We start from the raw sequence: 27,458 nt of genomic DNA, 5'->3' as shown, positions 1-27,458 counted from the left end.
GCAAAAGATCTGAGCTTTAGTTGATATTAATCAGAGGGCTAGTTTAGTCACAGTGAGAAAAGAATGGGAAATAGAAGAATTCGTCCATTTGATGCACTTAATTTCCAGTAAGATGCCAAATTAGAATAGAAACGGAACTTCCGTGCTATTCGCTTTGCTCTATTAGATTCTGTTAGCACGCCAACGTCAATCCTTTATTGGTGCTGTTGTGTGGATGACAAAATGCTGCAGGCGCCCAAGTGTATTTTCAAATCCAAAAAGTGTTAATACGGAGGCTTTCACCATTGCCCCAAATATAGAAAGAAAGCCTTTATAACTTAGTGGTTGTCATCTGGAGTGTAAATATTGGAGAAGGGTGTGCTGTCGATTTTTTTCAGGGATTCTTAACCTGGAATATTTCAATACAGTTGGTTTCCTTTGTGATCCTATTTATCTTAAAGGCATTTTTTTTTCTGAAAAGTGATACAACTGCCAAAGAGATCTATTGTGAAAAACATGTACTACGAGGTTTTGGAAGTTTGTGTTTTGGCTGTCACTATGACGAAGGGGCAATGATGGCATTCAGCACACAAAGACCAGGGATGCTGGATGACCTTCAATTCACAGGAGAGTTCTCCACGAGAGAATTCTTCTCTGACCTTCATAACTTTCCAATGTCCTCTTGGACATTCATGAAGATGAAAACCCTGTTTATAATGATCTGAGCCAGAGCCTAACTCTGTTTTACACATAAACAAAGTTTATGCTTGTATAGTTTAAACAGATGCCAACAGATGCAGAAACACACATAACATGTAAATTGAGGGAAATTCATCCTTTGTTTTTTGTTCAGAACTTTATCAAGAAAGGTCAGATATTTCAGAAAGGCATGAAGCCAACAGCAATACTGCTTGTGGTATGTAAAGTACCAAGGCAACACACCTGTAACAGTGTGCATTTATAGTGGTCTCATCCACAATTTCCACGTGCAGATACAAGCATCTGACCACTACATCATGCCCCCAAATTTGCAATTGAGATATTCATTAATTACTTTCCTTTTATTTCCTCTTTATGTTACAATTAGGGCAACTGCATTGAAATTTTGAAGTTATGTATGTAAATATGTTAAACCATCTATTAATTTTAGGATAGAAACAGGTTATTAAAATATTATCAGAAGGGTTCACTGGGTTTGGTAGGATCGAGAACCATTATTATAACTGACTTCCTAATAAGAACAACATATTTTAGAGGTATATGAGAAAAAAAGCAAACTGAAAGATGAAATATATCTTGAAAGATGTTGGGATAGCAACAGAGTACCTTCTCTGAGATAACTCACTACCATAGTAAAAAGTATGTGTGAAAATAAAATCCTAGCAAGATTAAATTTTTAAATCAAGGCTAACATTTTCTACAATGTGCATTTATTTTGTGAATCCCTCCCAAAATTTTGTTAATAAAAAAGCTAATCTAAAAGTGATCCAGTTTCCATTTTAAAAGTACTATATTATTAAAGAAAATTTAGAGAACAAGAAAAGTTAGAAGGCTAAAAGCATTACCGTCGTTTAATGTAACCATAAGTAAACTTATAGTCACTGCTTTGAGAAATAAAAATGACTGCAAAAAATACATCTTATAATATGGAGATACTCTGCTTATACTTGTAAATACTATAAAAATTACGAAAAATGTGAGAAAAGAGCAAAGAAAAATATCTAAGCAATTAATAAAACAAAATTGCAGCCAAATGACATACATATAACAGAGAAAGAAGCCCACCGATTTAGAAAACAAAATAAGATTCTCCCCACAAAATACAGGATTATAAAACAAAAGGTAAGAATTCAGCCACATGGAAAGTGCTATTGAAACGTTAAAGAAAATCTTCCTAAACTGAAAAGTCATAACAAACAATCCCACTCAGGAGTCATCCTCAAGGAATGATTCTCCCTTCATCCACCTCGGACACCTATGCACCACTTTCTTAGAAATTCCACACTTGATAAGTAGAGTTAGACCCCACTCCAGCAGGCATATCATTAACTAGAGTTCAGTATGTATTTACAAATATTTTTAGGATGCAGATATGCAGAAACCTCAACTCACCATTCACTGAGTTGTGACAAACGCATATACCAATAGAGAGCATTACCCTCACTCCCGAACGTTCCCTCACACACCTTCCCCGTCAGCCAACCCCCCAGACGCAAAGACTCTTGAGCTCTTGTGTTTACCACAACTTAGTTCTGTCTAATCTGGAACTCCACATACATGGAATCATAGAACATGAACTCTTTTGCAGGTATCATTCACTCGGCGTAACGTTCTGAGACTCATCCATGTTATCGGATGTATCAGTAATTGGGTCTTTGTATTGCTCAGGTGGACAATTAGGGTGACCAACTCCTGGTTTGCTCAAAAGTTCCCTAGTTTAAGCACTTAAAGTCTCACCTCCCAGAAAACTTCTCAGTCTCGGGCAAACCAGGACAGTGAGCCACACTAATTCCACTGTATAATTACATGAATTTGTTTATATGAAAATTTGTTTATCCATTTTTTCTGTTGATAGACTGTTTCTGTGAATGTTCTTATACAAATCTTTTTGTGGACATACGTTTTCACTTCTTTTGGGTAAATACCTAAGAGTGGAATTACTGGGTCATATGGTAGCTATAAGTTCAGCTGTATAAGAAACTGCCAGACCTTTTTCCAAAATGGATGTACAATTTTATACTTCCAACAAAGTGCAAGAGTTCCAGTTCCAATTCCCAGACAACATCTGGGGTTGTCAATCCCTTTGATTTTAGCCATGCGGGTGGATGTTTTGGTTTTAATTTGTACCTCCCCAGGTGACTAATGATACTGTGTTTATTGGCCATTTGTATATCTTCTTTGTGAAAAGTCTGTTCATATCTTTGACCATTTTTAAATTGGGTTTTTTAAAAATTAAGTTGTAGGCGTTTTCTATGTATGCTGGAAACGAGTTCCTCATCAGATGTATGTATTGCAAATATTTTCTTGAAGTCTGTGGCTTGCACTTACATTTTCTTAGTCTTGCCTTTTGATGGGAAATTTTAAATTTTAATTAAGTCTAATTTATGAATTTATTCTTCTATGATTACTGTCAATGACCTGCCTAAGAGATCTTTGCCTGTACCCAAATTGTAAAGATAGTCTCCTGTGTTTAGTTTTAAAAGTTTTAGACATTTTTTTCAGTTATATTTAAGTTTGTGATCCATTTGGAATGTTTTTGTATGTGTGTATAATGTGAGATGAGCTAGAGGTTCATTTTATTTCATGTGGATATCCAGTTGTTTCAGCACCACTAGCTAAAAAGATCTCCTTTCCCTTTGAATTGCTCCAGCATCTTTGTCAAAAATCAAAGGACTATGTAAGTGAGAATTGTTTCCAGGCTCTCTATTGTTTCATTGATCTGTTTCTATATTTTATGCCAGTAACACATTTTCTTAATTACTGTCTAGATTAAATTTCAAAGTCATGTAGTCTAAGTCTTCTTTTTCAGTTACCTTCTGCACTGTTCAATACAATAGCCATTAGCCAAATGTTAGTATTTACATATTTAAATTTATACTAAATTAAATTAAAAGATCAGTTCCTTTGTAGCACAAGCCCTCTTCCAAGTGCTCATACTGAATAGTGCAGATAATATAGAATAGTTTCAGCGTCACAGAAAGTTCTACTGGAAAGCTCTACTTTTTAAGTACTTTTTCATAAGAACCTTTACTGTTCTTGCTGATTTTCTTTGGTTATACCTGCTATATCTGCTAAATCCTCATTATTATGAAACAAGTAAGTTATTTTATTTATTTATTTTTCTGGCCAGGCCACGAGCTATGCAGGATCTTAGTTCCCCGACCAGGGATCGAACTGGAGCCCCCTACAGTGGAAGCACAGAGTCTTAACCACTGGACAGCCAGGGAAGTCCCCAAACAAGTAGTTATTTTGAAATCCTAGAAAAAAAAACAAAAAAAAAAAAAAGAAAAAGGGAATTCCCTGGTGATTCAGTGGTTATGACTTGGCACTTTTACTGCTGTGGCCTGGGTTCAACTCCTGGTCGAGGAACTAAGATCCTGTAAGCCGCATGACACGGCCAAAAAAAAGAAGTCCTAAAATTTTCCTTGTATCTACATGGCAGCACAACAAGAACAGGTACAATTTCCAAGTTTGTTTTATAATATTTAAGAATTTTTTCAAAAACTTTAAAAATTTTAAAATTTATTAAACTCATTTTAGAAGTTAATATTTCACTCTAAAATGAAAAAATATAACTTTTTTCATATTTAAGAATGGACATTGGCTTAGGAATGGGGCCTGACTATTTTGCTGGTGCACAGTTTCAGTGTGGGGTGATGAAGACGTTCTGGAGATGGACAGTGACGGCTGCACAGCAAGGCGAATGCACTTAATGCCACTGAACTATACATTTACAAATGGTCAAAATGGTACATTTTATGTTATACATATTTTTTATCACAATAAAAATATTTTTCTCTACGTATAGCTTCTTTGTTTACCTCTAAGATACTGAGAAAGATGAAAGTGTTAGAATTCTCTGGCTCAATGAAGAGAGAAATCTACGTCAAAGTAACTGGGTGAAACTGATTTCTTGTTTTATCAGGTGAAATGCAATGAAAACTATCTTTCAATATGTTTTATAAATGTGAATAATTTACCTTATTGCATCTTCTGCTACAGAACATTATGTCCAAGTTAAGCTGTAGCATCATTCTGAGACCAATCATTCAGAGTTGAAAGCAAAAGGAATTGAAATTTTAAATGCAGGTGTGGTGAGCACTTAAACCACCACAAACTGTTTTTATAACTTTCCAAACTAGGAATTAAAAAGCCACTCAGGCATTTTCCTGGCTAAGTTATTATACTGCATTGGCTGGCAAAGCCCTCACAATAGCTGAGAGGCTAGTAAAGCCTCGTGCAGTTAATATTGCTGAGTGCCTGCTGGATGAAAAGTCCATAAGATAAATTATGACACTGTCATTTGCCAAGACAGAAATTCACTGATTCAAAGATTTAACTGAAAACATAAAGAGTGATGTAATGTCAACAGACATGTATTTTTGCCTCCAAATAAATGAATCTGATATTACTGGACTAATTCTGTTTATATTCATCTGGTGTCAGCACAAACTCATCATCCAAGAAGATATTCTTTTATGTCAATGCCTGAGAAGAAACACAAGTAGTACTGAAATATTCAAAGTGTTGAAAATTCATCTGATTGTTTATCCTGGCCCGGCTGTGTTGATAATCTCACTAATAGTACAGAAGCAAGAGTGAGTAACACCCTGGGCCATAGCACAAATCCAGGCAGTGGCACCAAAAAAACAAAAGCTTTACTTAAGAATATCCTTGATGAAACAGTGAAAATATTTATTAAATACTGACCCTGGAGTACGTATCTAATATTCTCTGTGATGCGACAAGACATGCACTTGAAGCAATTCTGCTGCACACTGATGCTCAACAGCTGTCTTGAGGAGAAGCACTGATGTAATTGTTTGACTTGTGAGCTGAACTAGCCACTTTTCTTCATGAAACCTCACTCTGTACTTAACAGACAACTATGGCAGACAAACAATGGTTATTCGGACTTGGTTAATGAGCATACATTTTTTTCAAAAATAAATGAGATGAGCCTGTCATGTCAAAGAAAACATTTGACAATATTTATTGCCAATGATGAAATATGAACTTTTAAGTGAAAATTAGAATTTTTGAAAACTTACAAGCACTCCTACCCACTGTAAGACTGGCAGCTTCCCAAAACTTAAATCTTTTCTGATTAGATCAGTGGTGATATTAACAAATGTGATTCTGAATACTAACAAAATGTATCAACATTTTGAAGATCTGCCACAACTCTTTCCAATGATCAATGCATGATGTTACAAACTCATTCAAAGTGCAAGATAGACAAATGGAGAGTACAGAAAGTTCACTAATATGGTTTCGGATCCCACGAGGCAACTAACCTTTAAGAAACCTCCACTTCGGAGTTTTGGTGTAGTATTAAAGAAGAATATCCACAATTATCTGAAAAGGCTATTAAAATTCTCCATTTTCCAACTACATATATGTGTGAGGATGGATTTTCTTCATATACTTCAACCTAAACAACATATCACAACAGATTGAATGCAGAAGCAGACATGAAAATCCAGCTGTTTTCTATTAAGTCAGACATTAAAGAGATTTGCAAAATGTATAACAATGTTGATCTCACTAATTTATTTTTGTTTTGGAAAATATAATTATTTAGCATAAAACATTTTATTCATGTTAACATAGAATGGATTTATTGGTATTTTAAATGAATTAATAAATGAATATTTTTTAAATTTCTCAAATTTTTTTCTAAAATGTATATATAGGTAGATATAATCTCCATAAGCAAAAGCTCTTTGGGGTCCTCAATAATTCTTAGGAGTGCAATGGGATTTTGAGACCAAAAAGTTTGAGAATCGCTGCTGTAGGAATTATAATATATATCCTTAACTTTTCACAGTCTAAGGAATAGTTACTGTCATATCATTTGATGTAAAAGGTAGGAACTGCAACCATATGGGCCCTGTCCTTTATGGGAAGTGCTATAGTTGTTACATATACTATACGGAGAATTATGTATTATATCTACATATGAAAGCCTCACATTATGTTATAATCTTTGCTTTGCACAATCATATTTACTTGAAAGAAATTAAGAAATTATATTTACCCACATATTTATTATTTCTCATGTTCTTCTCTCTTTCTTGAAGAGCTAAAATTCAAGCCGATTTTATTTCCCTTCAGTCTGTAGAATTTTCTTAGCCAATTTTGTTTTCCTTCAGTCTGTAGAATTTTCTTAGCGTTTCTTGCAGTGTAGGTCTGTTGGTAATAAACCCTCTTAGTTTTCTTTTATCTGAAGATGTTTTTATTTCTTCATCACTCTTTAAGAATATTTTGGCTTGATACAGATTTCAGAGTTGACAACATTTTTCTTTCAGCATTTCAAAGATACTGTTTCTATGTCTTCTGGCTCTATTACATCTGGTGAGAAGTGAGTGATCCTTTGAATCAATATTCCCTTACGTATGTGTCATTTTCTTTGCTCTCAAATTTTTCTTTCTTCCTTTTTTTAAATTTTTAAATTATTTTTTATTTTAAGCACTTTGACTACCATGAACCTAGGTGAGATTTTCTTTACATTTATCCTGACTGGGATTTCTGAGCTTCATGAAACTGCAAATTTATGTTTGTCATCAAAATTGGAAAATTTAGGTCATATGTCTTCAAATATTTTTTTCTAATCTCATTTTCTCCCTCTTTTCCTTTGGGTGTTCCAATTATACATAACTTGGCCTTGAGACTCTGTCCATTTTATTATCACCTTTCCCCTCCACTATCCTCTATTCTTCAGATTGGATCATTTCTGTTGATTTTAGGTCACTGACTCATCTACAATCTGCTGCTAAGCCCAACTAGTTACTATTTAATTTAAATATTGTATTTTTTAATTCTAAAATTTCAGATAGTTTTTAAAAACAGTTTCTCTTGAAATTTCTTCTTCATTCATTCAAGTATATCTTCCTTCACATCCTTGAGCATAAGATCTCTGTCTGATAAATCCAACATCTGGGTCATCTGTGGGGGACTGCCCCCAGTGACTACTTTCTGAGTTTTGCTCTTCACTCTCAAGTGTAAGTTATAGTTTTCCTGTTTCTTCATATATCTAGTGACCTTGGATTGTGTTCTGGACATTGTAAGTGCCATGTCTTAGAGAATGGATGCTGTTATAGTCCTCTGTAAAGTATTGATTTTTCTTTTTTTCCCCTAAAATTATTTTTAAAAATTTTTAGCAAATAATTAACCTGGCTAGACTCAAATCCCAAACCATCTCCCATGCATGGATAGCAGCTGAAATCTCAGTTCAATTTCTTTATCCTTAACTGTGCTGCTTCTTGGAGTATGTCCTGCACATGTTTAGTTCAGGTACCCGATAAAAATTTGGCAGAGTTTATTATCAGAATTTGGAGCTTCCTCTATCTGGCTGTCTTCTTCCTGAGATTTCCCACTCACTTTCCATCTGGAATAGTTTCTTGAGTTTTGTCCTATGATTCTTCAAGCAAGTAAAACAGCAGGTTTCTCTTCCAGTTTTGGCTGCCCCACGGATGGGACTTTCCCTCAGGCTAGAAGCTGTAAGAAACAGGAAACTCACTCGGTGTCAGTTCCTTCTTCTAAGGGGTTGCTCTCCAGTGCTTTCAGAGCTTTTTACATTTTGTCCAGAATGTATCTTTGCTTTCTGTAGAAGGCAGGGTCCAATAGAAGCTACTCAGCCAATACCAGAAGTAGAACCCTGCACATATTTTTTGAATCCATCTCACAAATGCTATTTCCATTTTGAAATCAGAATGCCAAACTAAGCATCAAAAATAAGAAAACAAAGTAGTGTCAATTAGTAAATTTAAAAATGTATTTTGATAACTATAAGGCCTAAACAGTTTCAAAAATAGTTTCATGGTGCTAAGACACAATGAAATTAGATCTCTGTCTCCTCTGATGTTACCATTACAGTGTAGATGGTTTTTAGTGGACGGACTTTCTGATCATGGAAAAATAAAACATTCTGAAAATGCTGTCTGATCTAGTAAAAGAGTCTAGAAGAATAAGGGAAAGCTCCTTGAGCTTAGGAGAAGATAAAAGATACAAACCCAGGGTTGTAAGCTAGGAGTTTTCAAATGGTACAAGTTTGTGGTAGGTTGACTCAGCAAAAGAACAGGAAATAAGACTTGGGGTATAAGAACTGGAGTCACAAAAGCAGTAAAGAAGTACCATAGCTTAAGATGGATGAAGAAAATCCCACGGACTCAAGAGAGAAATTATAACATAAAATTGGGAAGGTGGCAATCGTATCTATTACAGAGGATGACGCAGTCTCATTTTTTTTTTTTTTTTTTTTTACCATCATCCTCACCAAATTCTGATGTCATATTTCAGGGTGGTGGAAGAGAGACACGAATGGCATTTTAGTCTATTTCTCTAATTATGGCCTAAGTTATCATACACTACTTCTTTAGTCTTACCGGACCACCTGGTCTGCATGAGAGATCAGAAATACAGCTTAGCTGAATGCTACTGTGTCTCTGCAAGATGCTAACGCTGCCTCCCATCCCAGTACATTAACTAACATGGATCAAGGGCTGGGTGAACATGAGGCAGAAAGGCTTACATAGTAATTAAAACTGTTAGACATTCAGGGGAGAGAGAGAAAATGCATTTTTTGTAAATGGCTAACTGGGCGGGGAGACAAGCTGACCTGGAGTCAGACAATGATTCCTTTTATACTCTTGCCCAGATATAAAATTGTACATGTACTTGACCAGAGATGTAAGGCTGGAAGCTTAACTTTTATTCTCACCTCACCTTCGAATTGTCTTTCACAGAGATAATTCCAACTTGCCATTACAGGGACTAAGCCTCTACCATCGGTTTAAACCTTTTTGTGCCAATAGGTTATTTTGTCCGTTAAACATGATATGCCTCCTATATACTTATAAATATGCTTATTTTTCTAAAATGGAAAGGTACATTAGAATAAACATTTTATTGTATGCATTTTAATGTTAAAAGTTATGTTGTAATTCTGAAAAAGTAAATAAATTCAAGTATACCACAGAATTCATACAAATAAAGGCAAAGCAAACAGCAATAAAAAAACTTAATGGGAGAAAAGGACCAATACCAACAAACAATCATATCAATAAATATAAGCCATTTGTTTACCCTATAAAGACTCTGTAAAAAAGAAACTCTAGGGGCTTCCTAGGTGGCGCAGTCGTTGGGAATCCGCCTGCCAATGCAGGGGACACGGGTTTGAGCCCTGCTCCAGGAGGATCCCACATGCTGTGGAGCAACTAAGCCTGTGTGCCACAACTATTGAGCCTGCGCTTTAGAGCCCATGAGCCACAACTACTGAGCCCATGTGCCACAGCTACTGAAGCCAACACGCCTAGAGTCCGAGCTTTGCAATAAGAGAAGCCATGGCAATGAGGAGCCCGTGCACCACAACAAAGAATAGCCCCCACTCATCGCAACTAGAGAAAGCCCGTGTGCAGCAATAAAGACCCAATGCAGCCAATAAATAAATAAATAAATAAATAAATGTCTAAAAAAAAGGAAGAAACTCTATAATACTGTGTCTAAAGTCAATGATACACACTTGAAATGTCAGCAATAGACAAAAAGTTAAAAGCTAATATTAAGAAAAAACAAAAAGGCCATTATATAATTTCAAGAATAGATGTTCCATAAATTTCCAAGAAAAATTCAATATTAGATGAAATGTAATCTATCAGAGACGCCAACCCTTACAACATCTGTGTGGGATGGTATATAAATAGAGTCAAATAAAATTAAAATCAATTATTTAAAAGAGAAATCCTACTCTTTAGTAATACTTATTCTTTTCCACTATTCCTTTTGAGAATTTGATTACATACATAGGATCTGTCTCCACATACATTCTGCCAACAATTTCAGGTATTCAAGAACTCCCTGAAGCTACATTACCACCCCTTAGTACATACTAGGATCATAATAGCTAACGTTTATAAGTTAGCACATTCCCAAGTGCTAGGTATTATACTAAATACTTTATATGCATTTTAATTTGTCTTATAACACCTTTATAAGGTAGGTACTACTCTTAACCCCAAACAACCTATGAGATCAACACTATCATTATTTTCATTTTACAGATCAGGAGAGTGACTCTTAGAGATGCTGTTACTTGTACAATGTCATACAGCAGGAGAGATGGGATTTATTTACATCCTCATCTCTCCTATCACAGGTTTCTAGCTCAATCCCTATGATATACTGTCTCTCCTAAGGTCTTTTCATATGAAACAAAAAATCAATATACCTGAAAAAGAGATATAAACATATTCCAAAGTATACCCAATCCCATTTTTTATTTATATCACCCTCACTGCAAAAGAGAATGTGAAGTAGTTACAGAGATACACACAGAATAAAAAATAAGCATAGGAATGTGTGTGGGGGCGGGTGCGGGTAAGAAAGTGAGATGAAACTAGAGGCAGACTCAGAACCAAAAATGAGTATCATAAGGTCATCTACAATTGGTATAAAGGTGAGTCACATATTTGCCTCTGAACAAGAGTAGCCAGTGAAAAGAAGAATTTAATCAATAATGTTTTATCCAGTACTGAATTGGAGGAAAAGATCTTTTCTAGGGAACATTTGACTGTATGGACAATATCCTTAACATCATAATACAATAAAGACTTTAAGATAAATGTTTCTTACAAGAGTTTCATACATATTTCTTGATGTAGGCCAAAGCATGATGTCACAATATATGCAGGGAAAGACAATTCTATCCAGGGTACAACTCAGTCTCAGAATACAATTCTGTAATGAACTGGATTGGGCAGAGGATAAGACATGGAAGACAGGGAAATGGACAGACTATACATCCTTGAAGTAATTTTTCCAGCAGTTAAGCCTTTGAATTTAACAGTTTGTCGACTTAAAAAATTTTGCACAATGTGAGAGTTGTGAGTTGAGTTTATTTGAGGCAAAATGAGGACTGCAGCCTGGGAGAAAGCATCCCAGATAGCTCTGAGAAACTGTTCCAAAGAGGCGGGGGGAAGATTAGTATATGTGTATTCTTGGTAAAAGAGGAGTACATGCAATCAAACACATTCATTTGCAGGGGTTTCTGCTTGTCATGAGGAGCAGACGTCACCTTGTAGGGATTCAGAGCTTTTCTAGATGTGAGGAGACGCAAGGGTTGGGCCCACAGAATCAGCTCCTGGAAACATCTAACTCTCTGAAGACCTGCTCCGCCCATCCTCCACAGCACAGAGGGCCTCGTTCCCGACCTCCTCCCTGAATTCCCTTCAGGGGATGTGGAAGGTCAGCAGCTACAGCAGCACAAAGTGATTTAATTCTTGTACAGGCAGATGGCACGTTCCAATTTATAGCTGACAAGCTGATAGTTAATTTTTTCTAAGAAGAACCTGGAGTACAAAAATTCTACATTGTTTAGTAGGCCACATAAAATTGATAACGTCTTATGGAAGTCAGGGGGCCTAAAGTGGACAGACATCTGAATTTTAGACTTTTTACCAAAGTGAGTGTAGAGATAGTATCTATCTATATGTAGAGATAATGTTTAATTTGCACTGATGTGTAAATACGTAGTATTTGAGACATGGCTGAAATCCAAACAGAAAATTTTGTTTTTGTTAAATAAGAATGTTGCTATAATATAACGATATTATGGAAAGTTGTGAAGCCAGTACTTGAGAAAACATGGTGCTCTTAATACCTTTATTAGTTTACAAAATAATAAATTAAGTATCTATATAAGAACATAGATATGGAACAAATGAACACCCTTACATATGTAAGAAAATTAAAAAATGTAAGGGCAGAAATAAAGTATTCAAATTGACAATAACTAATATTTAAAAAGCAAGTTAGAATTGCTACTTTGAAAAAGAACCAAAGCATGGCACTGTTCTAGTTGCTAAAAGAATAAAATAAAATTTAAGAGGATTCAGATAGAGAGTTTTCTAAATTTTATTTTGGAGATGGAGGAGAAGGTACCAAATTAAGGTCATAAAAAGGGGAAACATTAGAGTTATGCCTTTAAAATTGGGTAAGATAAGGACAAACAGGAATAGAGTACTGGGAGGGGAAGGATATTCCTGGAAGATGAAATAGCCTAAGGATGTAGAGACAGGGAAGCATACTGTGTGCCACGTAGAAATAAGGTAGGTAAGACTGGTTGAGACAAATCATGGAGGATCTTATTATCACCAAATATGTAGAATAAGAAAAGAAAAATAAAGAGAAAAACAGAAGACCAAAGTCTGAACTTTAAGGAAACTTTCTTAAAGACAGAAAGAAACAAGGTCAGTTTGAAAGTAGAGGAGACAGATGCTCAACAGACATCTGTTCACTGAATAAAAGAAAAGACCATTACTGTACATTGTTATAAAAATCAAAACACAGAAATGAGCCTAGTGATTTTACAAAAAGAATGTGAAAGATGATGTACTATTTGAATAAAGAAGTTTATAACTTAGTTAGGAAGACCAAGAACTACAGAACAGTATAATACAAATAATCTAATATATTTACTGTTATAGGTATATCCTTGAACATGTTTCTCTGTAGCATTCTAGAGAATTCTGAATCCATGTACCTTTTAAATTTAAGTTAATACCTTTCATATGATAGTGAGGGGAAGGTATCTGAAATAATTCTGGAGGAGTTATCAGATGCACTTCCCTCCTCAGACTGGCAACTTTACATTCAGAGAATTTTCTATATCAGATTGAGTAAAACCAAACTTAGAAAGTTGCTAGATATCCAGAAAAGAAGCCCTTTAAATTCAGCCACATCTATGTATGCTTTATCACTAGGCAAAAAGAGGTATGGATTCTATGGTGACATTATCACACTATGAAAAGATGCTGTTGCTACACCAAAAGATTATGTGCTGTGGATATACAACAGTGATTGTATTATTCTTGACACTTAAACTGAAGCCAGAATTAGCTAAAATATTTAACTTTTAGGAAGTAAACTTTTAGAATAGAAGTTGAATAAAATAATTTTCCTGGTAAGATTATTTTATTTCTATATTTATATTTCTATATTTATTTCTTTATTTATATATGTTTAAAAACTAAAACTAAAGTCTTCATCTAAACGTGAAGGACAAGTTGATTACCATGCATTTAATTATAGAACCTTACTTTAGCAGGACTATATTAAGGATAATAACAGTATAGAAGTCTAAAAATATTTCAGAGAACTGTTCTGTTTAAGACACTATCTTCAGTGAATAGGCAATGACGGCAAATTAAAGCAAGCTCGTGTGTATGTCTAAAGCCCAGTGCCACTCTGCAAGTGTAGACGAGGCACTCGGCCTGTGACGGGGTATGAGCCGATACCCACACACCTATACCCCACACCCAGTGCCACATGCACTGGGACGCTGGTTCACTGCTCACCCACACTGTCCATCAGCAACAGCAGAAACAGTCCTGGTTCTCTGTTAACAGGTTAACACCGGCTTTTGTTTACTGACCCAAAGTATAAGGAAAGGGAGAAGCAAGGCATTTATAAATTTAGTTACGTGACCAGCTGTTTCAAATATCACAGGGACTTCATATTATGGGGTGAAGTGACATTTTCTAAACCTTTATACAAATAAACACCACCCTTCCAGTATGACACCTTAACACTGCTAAACCAAATACATACAGACATGATGTGGCAAATCTGTTTAATGGCAATATTGCCACCCTGACTGATGAACTCTTAAGTTGTTAGTATGGCTTTGTATATTAGACGATTTGTGATACATTCATATAAATTCTGGTTTACATCACTTAATTAGCCTCCAATGCAGAGGATATAAGTCATAGAAAATACAACATGCTCATGATAAGCTTCTTTTTGAAAAAAAAAAACCCATTGTTTAGTAAAGGCTAAGTTTTGAATACCCTTTAATTTCCTATGACAATTCTTTCACACTCAAAAATGTACCTGACATTCAGCATGCTTTTTAAAGAAATATAAAATTTCCATTAAAATATGGTTCATAGGATGAGGATTTAAAGTTAGATTTTCAAGTACACATTTAAGAAACATACTTACCTTTGATTCGAGGTAGACGTTTGCTGATGATGTTTTTGTAATTTTGCATATGTAACTAACTAAAGAGATGGCACAAAGAATAAACAGGCTATCGTTAATTAATGCTCGAACAAACACAGTCCATTTCAACTGATTTTCTGGGACATCTCCGTGGACTAGCATTGCACAAGTCAAGTTCACCACTAAAAAGAGAAGGCTTGCCAATATAAAGCCCAAATGCAACAGAATTCTGAAAGAAAAAAATGAGCTGATGAGAAATTAAACAATGCCGAATTAGTGTGTACTTACTTTAGGTACAATAATTCCTTCAGTTTAAACTGTTTGTAATTTCATTAAATACAAATTTAATAATTACTCAGTTACTTGGGACATTTTTGCCGTTATGAAATTAATATCTAAGCCATTTTAAAATGGCATCAGGACTTCCCTGGTGGCTCCTTGGTCAAGAATCTGCCTGCCGATGCAGGTGACACGGGTTCGAGCCCTGTTCTGGGAAGATTCCACATAGCAACTAAGCCTGTGTGCCACAACTACTGAGCCTGAGTGCCACAACTACTGAAGCCTGCACACCTAGAGCCCGTGCTCCGCAACAAGAGAAGCCACAGCAATGAGACGCCCAGGCACTGCAACAAAGAGTAGTCCCTGCTTGCCACAACTAGAGAAAGCCCGCACGCAGCGGTGAAGACCCAATGTAGCCAAAATTAATTAATTAATTAATTAATTAAAAAATGGCATCAGATTTTAAAGCACTAATTCAAAAATAATCTCATGTGGACGTGAATTCAGTTGCCTCTACCAGGAAGAATAATACTGGACTATTTTCACATTGATTCAAATAATCCTGATGTTTTTCATTTTTTGTAACTGCTGAGCACATTTTCACTGACCTTTCCATTCTAAGAATTATCAGGCTTTTATAATTTGCTTGGAAAACTAATATACAGTATATAAATTTAAACTGATCACTAATAACTTTAAGAGGCAAGGGAAGTGTTTTTTAAACAATGTTCAGTTTTATTAACATCTGGTTATCTAGCAAACATTTCTTTCAAACAAGACTAAAGAGGAACACAGGGACAGTATATGCAGAGTTTCACGTATTCATCAATACCTCATCTTCTTATAAACGTGCATATTTACTCTGCATACAGAACTACTCCCAAAGTAAAAAGCTTAACTACTTCCCCCTAAGAAAAATTAGGCCACCTCATAAGAACTCTTCAGGTAAGATGTGGCTATCTGTATCAAGTAGCTGGAACAGCTATCTATATGAAAGTAATCCCAGTTCAAATACATTTACACCAGAAATCAACATGATCTAGAAATTTATTTGCCATTCTGAAAGCTCCCATTTTCGTCACTTTCAATAGTGGGAATCATAAAATACTGTTTGCCTCTGGAAGTAATTTACACAAGGAAAACTGAAGGTTAATGTGTAATCTGTAACAAGCAATCTTTGTTAAGTATACATGCAAAGTACAAAGATTTTGGTATGAGTAGTTTAGATCTTAATATTCTCTCAGATTAAATAATAAAATAACAATTATATAGTTTGAAACCTAAAACAGACCTTGAAATTATCCGTATATCCAGGGGATTATAGTAGTTTAGGAAACAAAGCACCAAGCGATTAGATGAGTTGCAGAGCTGGCAGTTTATGGGAGATTGGTCTGAAACCCAAGCCTTCTGATTCCCAAGTTTAGCAATCTCATTTTTGAGATGAATCAGTACTGAAATACTATTTCATGGGACTATACGATACATTCTTACTCCAAATATTACCTTGAGTATTCGTGGACCCTGTGAAACAGTACTAAAATATCCGACGTCTGAAGTGGGACAGTGGGAGAGCAGCAAAAAAAGGCGTTCGGCAGCACTACAGCTGAAGCGGGGAGACCCGATCACTCAATTCACTTCCTATGAACTCATCGAACTACTTGATCTTCTATAAAATTTCTAAGGTACCCTCAACTACTAAGCCCTTCTACCTTGAGAAGTGTATGGTGAAAAAAAGACAGATCTTGCTCCTCATGAAACTTACTTGTGTTTGTCAAGTTCAGTTGCACATCTGACTTTACATATAACCTATAAAGAGAGAACAGAAAGAAAGTTTTGAAAACATGTAATATAGTATTCTTAATTTGTTTTGACTTTGTGTTTCAAAGTGATACAACAAATAATAATAGATAGCAAGTAAAACTCAAATGTTAACAGTTGAAGTTTCTACATTGAAGAAAAAATAGGCAGGTTTCCAAAGGTTTAATACAATAAATAACTTTCTTTGGTTTAATCTTAAATTTTTATCTTTAAATTTTTAAACAGAATTCAGTTTAAACATTTATTAAACTTTTTTAATATTGGATTATTGTTGATTAACAATGCTGTGTTAGTTTCAGGTGTACAGCAAAGTGATTCAGTTATACATATACATGTATCTATTCTTTTTCAAATTCTTTTCCCATTTAGGCTATTACAGAATATTAAGCAGAGTTCCTTGTGCTATACAATAGGTCCTTGTTGGTTATCCATTTTAAATACAGCAGTATGTACATGTTAACCCCAAACTCCCTAACCATCCTCCCTGCTACCCTTCCCTCCTGGTAACCGTAAGTTCATTCTCTAAGTCTGTGAGTCTGTTTCTGTTCTGTAAATTAAGCCAGACGTTGGGCTGGAGGGCTTGCCACCTATTCTAAACTTCATTATATTACTCACGTTTAGTCTTAAAATGGAACGACTTACATAAATATGGATATGGCTGAGTGTTCTCCAAATTTTATTTACCCCCAAAATGAAATAAAATAGTAAAAAGGAAAAAGGGAACAAAAAATGAACACAAAGATAAGATCATATTTAGTATACTTCCTTCTTTCATAAAGCCTTGCAAAAGGCAGGTCCTCAAATATTTGATGAATAAAGTTAAACAGGTAGATAAGTAGAATTTGAAATAAATATGGTAACTTCTGAAAACATAGTATGGAAGGTCTCAATTCCTAACTGGTTAATTTGGTCTTTATTATTTAGATAATGGGACAATATGGAAGGTTTTTATGTAAGCACTCCAAATTACATAATTTCATTAATCTGGCATCAATGTACAGGCAGCTGCAGAGAAACTTCAGACTAGAATTAGAAAGACTAATTACAAGACTACCGAAATAGAGTATGAACTTTGGGGGGGGGGGGCAGGGGGAGGGGAGGGGACCTGGAAAGAAAGAGGCAAGTACAGAACATTATAAAGGGGGACTTCCTAGGTGGTGCAGTGGTTAAGAATCCACCTGCCAGCGTGGATGGGCACCCGTGTGTTTGAGTGGCATCCTTTTCCTCAGAGATGCTTCTTGAGCACCTCCTGTGGGGCCTGGGCTCCTTGAGGCGTCCCGGCCCGCAGGCCCTGCCCTAACAGTGGGAGCCCAGACTGACTTTCTACCAGGCAGTCAGCAAATGAACAGTGTCTGTGGCAGCAAGCGTCCTGTGCAGACAGTAAGGAACCAGTAGGAGAAGGTGAAATTTGAATGGAGACCTGGAGGAAAGCCTGGTAGAGCGGGGGGGGGAGTGGGGGGAGTTTTCTGAGAAGAGGGAATTGCATGTGCAAAGGCCCAGAGGTTGAAGGAGGGTCAAGGCTCGGTACGTCTGAGGAACTTGCCAACTCCTAATTAACTTCTGGCTCCATACTCAGCAGCCTGGACTAATCTGGCATCAGCCCGGCCTCATCTGGCATCAGCCCTTGCCTGCTGTTACTAACATAATGTATCTTCCAGGCCACTGGAAGATTGAGTCAGCATGAGCACATGACCCCAGTCTGTCCAGTCAGAGCCTGTCCTGGGACTTCGGTTGGGGAGGTTAGAAAGGAGGCAGGCTTTGGGGGCTGGGGTTGCTGAGAGTTGATGATGGACTCTATGGCCTGCCTGGTATCTGGCCCCAGCTTGTGCTCCCTGTTCCCTGTCCCTTTACCCCACCCTAACTAGGCAGCATTGAGCCCACCTCTGTGGGCCCCAGACCCTGGGTTTCTTGTCTCCTGAGAGTCCAACACACACAAAATTGAAAGGTTTTCTTGTTCATCTTCCTGTGCACACCCTGAGGACTGGCCCTGTGTAGTGGGCTCACCATGGCCACCCCAGCACTCACAGTGGAACGTGAAAACCATGTATGGCCCTGCAGCCAGCCCTTGGGAGAACAGTTCATAGGCAAGTGCCCCCAACTCTGAGATCTGAGCTCAGATGAGGCCAGCAACACAGAGCCGCTCGTTACATCAACTCGCAGACCTGGCCACCTTCACAAGAATGCTTGGCAGTTCCATTGAACCATAAGAACCTCAACCTCTTGGGAATTAAGCAAGAAAACAGATTAATGAAAAATAATAAGGTTATGTTCCCTATTAAAATGTCCATCACTGGATGAACTACGTGGCTACCTTAACATCAAGGTCTCCCCTGCTACCTGGTTGGCCCCACCCTGCATCATTCTCTTTGTTTTTATCACTATCTGATACATATATTTAATTGTCTGTTTTCTTCCCCCCCTCCACCAGTCATTAAGCTTTTGCGTCTGCTGTACCCTCAACACCTAGAACAGTGTCCAGGATTAGTAGGCGCTCAATAATATTTGCCAAAGAAATGTCTGAATAAACTATGGGTCTTCGTGTTGTGCACTTAAAAAAAAAAAAAAAAAAAAGAATCCACCTGCCAATGCAGGGGACACGGGTTCGATCCCTGCTCCAGGAAGATCCCACATGCTGCAGAACAACTAAGCCTGTGTGCCACAACTACTGAGGCTGCACTTTAGAGCCTGTGAGCCACAACTATTGAGCCTGTGTCCTGCAACTACTGAAGTCCATGCGCCTAGAGCCTGTGGTCTGCAACAAGAGAAGCCGCTGAAATGAGGAGCCTGCGCACCACAATGAAGAGTAGCCACCGCTCGCTGCAACTAGAGAAAGCCCGTGTGCAGCAACAAAGACCCAAGGCAGCCAATAAATGAATATTTACGTATATAAAAAAGGACATTTTAAGGAAGACAGTGTAAGTTCTCAATAACTTGCCGATTTCAATCAGTTACTGAGCACACACTATGAAGAGCACCATGGATTCATACATATAGTAACTGTTTCTGCCCTCAAGGAGCTCAGTATATGGAAGAAAGAGATAAACGAACTATTCTGAAACACTGTGATATCAATGCAAAAGATGCTATCACAACATCTAGGAAGGGAGAGAGACTAATTCAGTGCAGGAAATGGTGAGAGGTAAGAGGAAAGAGGAGAGGCTGTGTGAGAGGTCAGGGAGGACTTAAAGGAAGTCACTTGAGTCAAGTTATGAAGGATAGAGTGTTAGACAGGTAATGGCTCAGGAAAAGATAGCAGCCTGCGCATCTACGCATATCTACTGTATTATGGTTAACAAGCTAGATGTGATAGAGGATTCCAAAATATTACCCTATTAATATCGAAATCGCACCAATTAAATCATTCTCAGATGCATCTGCTTTCTCTGTCTTTACTACTATAGTGAATTATTACAAAAGTCTTTTAATTGGTCTCTGCTTCCATTCTTATATTCCATCTATATATTTATAAGAAAACTGTTCATTTTGCTATTTTTCCTTTATTCTCACTTCTCCACATTTTATTTTTACCTAAAAATTGTACTAAAATATTTTTAACATAAAACTACAACTTAACCATTTTTTAAGCGTACAGTTCAGTTGCATTGAAGTACATTCACACTGCTGTGCAACCATCACTATTATCCACCTCCAGAACTTTTTCATCTGCCCAAACTGAAATTCTGTATCCATCTAACAACAACTCCTCTCTTCCCTCCAGCCCCTGGCAACCACCATTCTAATTTCTGTATGAATTTGGCTACTCTAGGTACCTCATATAAGGGAAATTACACAATACTTGTCCTTTTGTGACTGGCTTATTTCACTCAGCATAATGTCTTCAAGGTTCATTCAGGTACATCACACATGTAGATGTGTTAGAATTTCCTTCCTTTTTAAGGCTGAATAATCTTCCATTTTATGTATATACCATATTTTGTTTATACATTCATCCACTGACAGTCACCTGAGTAGCTTCTACCTTCTGGATACTGTGAGTAACACTGCTATAAACATGTCCTATATATGAACATGTTCTATATACGATTTAAAAAGTCATTTGAGAGTAAGTTGCATACGTGATGCCCATTTACCTCTAAATATTTCAATGTATACTTCCTTAAAAAAGAAATTCTTTTAAGTGAACTATGGTTATATTGACTTATATAATATACAATCATTAGAATAATAAATATGAACATTCTCTAACAATATGGACAGATATCTAACAAATTAAAAAAGAAGGATATAAACATGGCTAAGCTGCATGTAATTGTAACTATACAAATAGGTATGTAATATGGATAATAATTACAGGGAATATGGAGAAATTTAAACTGCTGTTCTAGAGGAGTGCACATATGGGTGGATATTTTCTTTTAAAATATGAGACAAAAAGTTAGTTCTTTTGACAATAAATTTAATTAAAAAGAGAAATAAATTCTCTTATATAACCAGTATAATTATAAAAATCATAAAACTGATAAAATACCATTATCTAATCTGCAGACCTTATTCAGATTTTGCCATCTGGTCCCCAAAATGCCGTTTATGGGAGGGAAAAATCCAAGATTACACATTTCATATAGATTTCATGTATCCTTAATCCCTTGTCATTTTTTTCCCTTTGGTCTTTCATGATATTCAGTTTTAAAGAGTTCAGACCAGTGATTTTGTACCACGCGTCTCACTGGGTTTATCAGATGTGTCCTCATGATTAGATTCAGAACATGCATCTGGCGGGAACAGCACAGGAACTACGGTGCTGCGGACTTCTCAGTGCTTTACATCGCGTGATCAGATTCAGAACATGCATCTGGCGGGAACAGCACAGCAACTACGGTGCTGCGGACTTCTCAGTGCTTTATACCATGAGGCTCATCATGCTGATTTCTCCCATTATTGTGACGTGATCTTTGATCACGGATTAAGATAGTATCCACCAGGTTTCTCCAGTTAAGTTACTGTTTTTCCCACTGTAATGAGCGTCACGTTGAGAGATATTTAGAGACTAGTAAATATCTTTTATTCTTCAAACTTTCGTACTAGTTTTAGCATCTATCAAGCATTCTTGTCTGAATACATGATTACTGTGATGGAACACCTTCTTTTAAGGAAAAGCCCATACTCCTTTGATACAGAAAAGGATCTTCTATCGCCGAGCTCCACCTTCCCATCACTATATCTTCTTATCCCCTTCTTCAATCTCATGGTCTACTCATTCTCAATTATTTACAGCTTTCGAATGAGGCGTTTAATTTCACATCTCCGTGCCTTTGTACATGCTTTTACTTTACCTGAACTATGATTCCATGTCATATAACAAATTCCAACTCATCCTTCAACACCTTACTCGAGTGTCATTTTTTATGTCGTCACCTTAAGTGCCTTAGGAAGAGGGACACCACTCTGTATCCTTACATCACAGATCACACTCTATGGCCTTTATTTACGTTTCTATTCCCTTTTTAAGAGAGACTGTGACTTACTCATATTTATAGCCCCAGTGCCCAGCATAACGCCTGGTTTATAGTAGGTTCAGAAAGTGTCTGAATACATGAGCAGTGCATCTAGGTGAAAGCAAGTACTTTGTGCGCTGTGGTGTGGGTGGGCGGGCCCGCGAAACACAGCGCAAACAGAAGCTGAAGGGGAAAGCAGCTGTCCACGCACAGAGGCCGCGCATGAAACTGTCAAAGGATGAGCGGTTAACGCCCACAAACTCTGTAATATGATTTTATGCTCAAGTGATTTCTTGGGTGATGGGGTAGACAATGGATTAGAATGGCATAAAGAATGCCAGTTAAAAGACTGTTGCGTTTGAGTGAGTCCACGCAGTCTCATCCTCAGGTTTTGAATCTAAAGAACTGATAGAATGGAAGTCCCACTGACAAACATTTCAAAAAGTTAGGTCATGGAATTCCTTCTTAGTTTTAAAATGTATTACATATAGGCAGAAACAGAGATGGCAGGTAAGTTTTGGAATATAAGAAGTAAATCACAATCACCTACAGAGGTGACAGGTGCACCTCAAAGTAGAATATATTGGGGGGAACAAATGCAGAATGAAAAATAAACCTATGATATGTTCACATTTAATAGTCAAAATGAAAAAGCCCAAAAAGTGAAGAAAGGAGAGAGCCTTAAGAATCAGACTAGTCATAGAAAGCAGTGGAATAGTTTAGAGGTAAAAGGAAGAAAGTACTGCTTTTGTTAAACTCTGCAAAAAGTAAGAAATAATTAAGAAACAGCCATTTGATTGAGGTACCTTGAAGAGAATAGTTTCCAGTGAAGGAAAGAAAAAAATACATGGAAGTAGGACAACAAGGGCAGTGAGCACAGAGGTATGTTTGAAGGTAGGAGAGAAGGACAATTTGTATTGGAAATAATCATGTACTGGAACATTGCATGTTTCTGCATGCCAGGTTTGCTGCTATGCAAGGGGTGTGCACAGCAAACACACCTGAAAACTAGAGACAATGTCTACCCTAGGGTCAGGGGGAAGATCTGTCTCCTGACTGGCATAATAGAGAGAACATTTCCCTCCCTGGAGATATTCCTGGGGAGTAAATTCTTCCTCTCCCTCCTTGATGAAGATTTGCTTATATTCCAGAGTAAAGATAAGGTCTGTCTGTCTTCCTCATTTTGAGGTTTCTCTCCTGTAACACATCTTGCTGCATACACAGGTAGCAACTGGCCCTCACTGTGCTGTCTTGCGGGAATCGGGCTTGAGGGCCTGATTCAAAACATTGCTTTGGTTGCTTTTTGCTTTCTGCCATGATTAAGAAATGGTCTTTTTCTCTGACCCATGGGTCTTCTATTTTCTGTTGGTATATGTATATAAAACCGTGGCAGGCTAACCTGTCAGCTTTCAAGTAGGAAAAATCTCAGACCCTCACAGTCTCTGTTTTAATAATCTGATCAGAAATGAACTAGAGAGGGTGAAATGGTAAACGGAGAGTGGGAGTGAGGAAAGGAGAGTTCAATTGTTAAAGAAGGCTCTAGGTGAGGCAGGTCAGCCCTGAAAAGGAAAAACACATACTACTGACTCAAGAGGGAAGAAAAGACAGTTGAAGAAAAACTTGGAGGTCTGTACAGAAAATTTAAAATAACCTACAAACCACTCTTTGTTAAAATAAGGAATTTGGATGTAGCATAGATACAACATTTTGATATAGATAAGATGGATGAGAGAATTTGGCAGATGGATTCTATTTTTTTCTAGTAAAGTAGGAGGCAAGGTCATATCCTGAGAAGGGATGCTAGATTTAAGCACTTGGAATATGGAAAACATTTGGAACACAAATAGAAGGGCTATAAAAGATTATACTGAGAAACAGAGAGGGCCAGTTAAAGTCAGGCACTTGATAGTGGATGCCGTCAGCAAAATTGAAACAATCTAACAGAAGAAAATGGATGTATTATAAAAAGTTCAAATAACTACACTGCATTTTTCAAGGAATAATTTAGGACTATTTAGACATGTGGAACTATGGTAGGGAAAGAAAAAGTGGGTGAGTGAAACACAACGGCACAGCAAAGTCAAGGCATGAGGAATAATAGATTGACCATAGGTTCTAAGTGCAAATGGCATCAGAAGGAAGCTAATGGACTGGGGAAACAAAAGGGGTGAAGTGTGTAAAGGTTAGGATGAGGGTGAAAAACACATAAAGGGAGGAATGCAGGATGTGTAAGGGGAAAGAGAAGAAACTGGCTGGAAAGGATTGCTTCATTTTCAAGAGTTGGTCCAAGGTGTGGTCATGTTGTTGAGCAGCTCAAAGAAAAATGGAGGGTTTTAGAGCTCTGAGAAGCCACCAAATTGACAGACATTGGATGCATTATCAACGGGCTTTGAAAAACATCTATACAACAAGAGACCATGCCAGGAGAAAGAAAGGGATGATTCATCCAGGGAAGTGGAAGTTATTACTATAGCCAATGATGACCTAATCAGATGGCATGGATTTAAGAGAGATGATGAGGGTATAACATCAGTAAGTGGTATTGGGAAATTTAAAATAGGCTGATTATTCTTCCCACAATTGAGATAGGGTGTTTATGCGGCACAAAGTTTTGTCTGGAGAAAGTTAGATTTCAGTGAAGGCATTTAAAAGGTTCAAATGAAGAAGAGAATGGGGACAGGGTGGAAAGTGTAATCCAAAAGGTCATGGGATGGGATAAATAATGGGTGTGAGAGGAAGATGAGCTGAATAAGGAAAGAATTAAAGGTCAGCAGTCGTCCCAGATTTGCAGACTGTTACAACACATCATATAAACACAACCAGGTGCTTCAATCACATTTAGATTATAATAAGGTTAAAAATGATGACCTGATACTAGTAGATTCCAAGTATTTTACAGAATATGGCTAACAGGACCTGACGCTAGGTAAAAAAAAAAAAAATTAACATCAAAAAATGTCAAGCAATTATCATTTGTTAAGATAAGACAGTGAAGGACAGTTATGAAGCACAGTAAGCATGCAGTTTATGTAGACTTTGGGAAGTTCAGGACGCTAAGTAGCATACATCCAAATGATCTGCTGATGCCAATTTATGTCAGAGGGGCCATATCTTTCCCAGTCTTTCTTAATATCAGAAAAACCAAATAAATGGGCCATTTTATTTTTAAATTAAACATTAAAAAATGGAAGTTGATTTATAGTTGATTATGTTAGTTTCAGGTGAACACACTGATTCAAAAAATTTTAGTAAATTATACTCCATTTAAAATTATTATGAAATATTGGCTATATTCCCTGTACTGTATAATATATCCTTGCAGCCTATGTACTATATACAAAGTAGTTTGTACTTCTTAATGCCCCCATCTTGCCCCTCCCCTCGTCCCTCTCTCCCTGGTAACCACTAGTTTGTTCTCTGTATCTGTGAGTCTGTTTCTGTTTTGTTATATTCATTTATTTTTTAGATTCTACATACAAACGATAACACAGTATTTGTCTTTCTCTGTCTGACCTATTTTACTAAGCATAATACCCTTCAAGTCCACACATGTTGCAAATGGTAAAATCTCATTCTATTTTTATGGCTGAGTAGTACTCCATTGTATACGTATACCACATCTTCTTTATCCATTTATCTGTTGAAGGACACTTAGGCTGTTTCCATATTTTGGCTGTTGTAAATGGTACTGCTATGAACATTAGGGTGCATGTATCTTTCTGAATTACTGTTTTCACTTTCTTCAGACATAAACCCAAGAGTGGAATTGCTGGATCATATGGTAGCTCTATCTTTAGTCTTTGAGGAAGCTCCATACTATTTTCCTAGTGGTTGCACCAATTCACACTCCCACCAACAGTGTACGAGGTTTCCCTTTTCTCCACATCCTCACCAATATTTGTTATTTGTGGTCTTTGTTATAGCCATTCTCACAGGTGTGAGGTAATATTTCAATGTGGTTTTGACTTACATTTGTCTGATGATTAGTGCCTGTTGACCATCTATATGTCTTCTTTGGAAAAATGTCTATTGAGGTTTTCTGCCCATTTTTTAATCAGGTTGTTTGTTTTTTATGATGTTGCATTGAATGAGCTATTTATATGTTTTGAATATTAACCCCTTATTGTTCATACCTGCAAATATTTTCTCCCATTCAATAGGTTGTTTTTTTGTTTTATTGACAGTTTCCTTTGCTATGCAAAAGCTTTTATGTTTGATTGGGTCCCACCTGTTTATTTTGTGTTTGCTTTCTTTGCCTTAGGAGACAGATCCAAAAAAATATTGCTATGATTCATGTCAAAGAGTGTTCTGCCTGTGTTTTCTTCTAGGAGTTTTATGCCTTGCAGTCTTCAATCCATTTTGAATTTATTTTTGCATATAGTGTGAGAATATGTTCTAATTCCATTCTTCTACATGTAGCTGTCCAGTTTTCCCACAACACTTATTGAAGAGACTGTCTCTTCCCCTTGTATATCCTTGCTTCCTTTGCTCTAGATTAATTGACCATGAGTGCATGGGTTTATTTCAGGGCTCTCTATTCTGTTCCATTGATATCTGAGTTTGTTTTCATGCCAGTGCTAGACTGTTTGGATGACTGTAGCTTTGTAGTATAATCTGAAGTCAGGGAGCATGCCTTCAGCTCTGCTCTTCTTTCTCAAGATTACTTTGGCTATATGGGGTCTTTTGCATTTCCACACAAATTTCAGAATTTAAATAGGCCATTTTAGAAGGACATTACTCTTCATTCTAAAAGTATGAATAATTATATGGGTCGATGGATATCAAATGTTTTTCATCAGATACTCTACATTTTCCCCACATACAAACTAGTAGTCCCTAATTTAGAAAATACTGGTTTATAATTTTTGAATTAATGAAGATTTAAAACACTGTTATCACTAGCAAACATTTTATTTTAAAATATTTAACCTATTTATGAGTGATCTGAAATGATTTTGCCATGTTATTATTCAGACTCTCATATTTTGTCCCCCTTTTTAATTCTTCAAGTAAAGGGAAGAAAGATGAGTATGATTAATATACTTCATTTGTGAATGTTATCTAATATAAGTTTAATACAGGTATCCCAAGATTTGAGGAAGAGCTACTGTGGAGCTGTGTATCATTTACTGTCCCCCATGGCATTCAGAATCATGCTGCTTGGAGACAGTTTTACTGAAATACCTACAGAATGGGTGCTTT

The 27,458-nt window shown here is 36.7% G+C and overlaps 1 protein-coding gene across 3 annotated transcripts in view; it reads right to left on the bottom strand.

Moving 5' to 3' along the window:
• GPR137C (G protein-coupled receptor 137C) overlaps positions 1 to 27,458 on the bottom strand; it is a 57,894-nt gene that overhangs the window by 5,866 nt on the left and 24,570 nt on the right. For all 3 annotated transcript variants that reach the window (XM_057723918.1, XM_057723919.1, XM_057723920.1), the window contains exons 2-3: positions 16,745 to 16,788; positions 14,704 to 14,932 (exon numbers count right to left, since the gene is read on the bottom strand). In XM_057723918.1, coding sequence (XP_057579901.1) covers positions 14,704 to 14,932; positions 16,745 to 16,788 — 273 coding nt within the window. The remainder of the gene's footprint in view (positions 1 to 14,703; positions 14,933 to 16,744; positions 16,789 to 27,458) is intronic.

Source organism: Hippopotamus amphibius, chromosome 2, assembly GCF_030028045.1.
Source record: "Hippopotamus amphibius kiboko isolate mHipAmp2 chromosome 2, mHipAmp2.hap2, whole genome shotgun sequence".
In the NCBI taxonomy this organism is placed as follows: domain Eukaryota; kingdom Metazoa; phylum Chordata; class Mammalia; order Artiodactyla; family Hippopotamidae; genus Hippopotamus; species Hippopotamus amphibius.
Note: the sequence above shows the minus strand (reverse complement) of the source record. Positions and strands in the feature narration are given on the sequence as shown.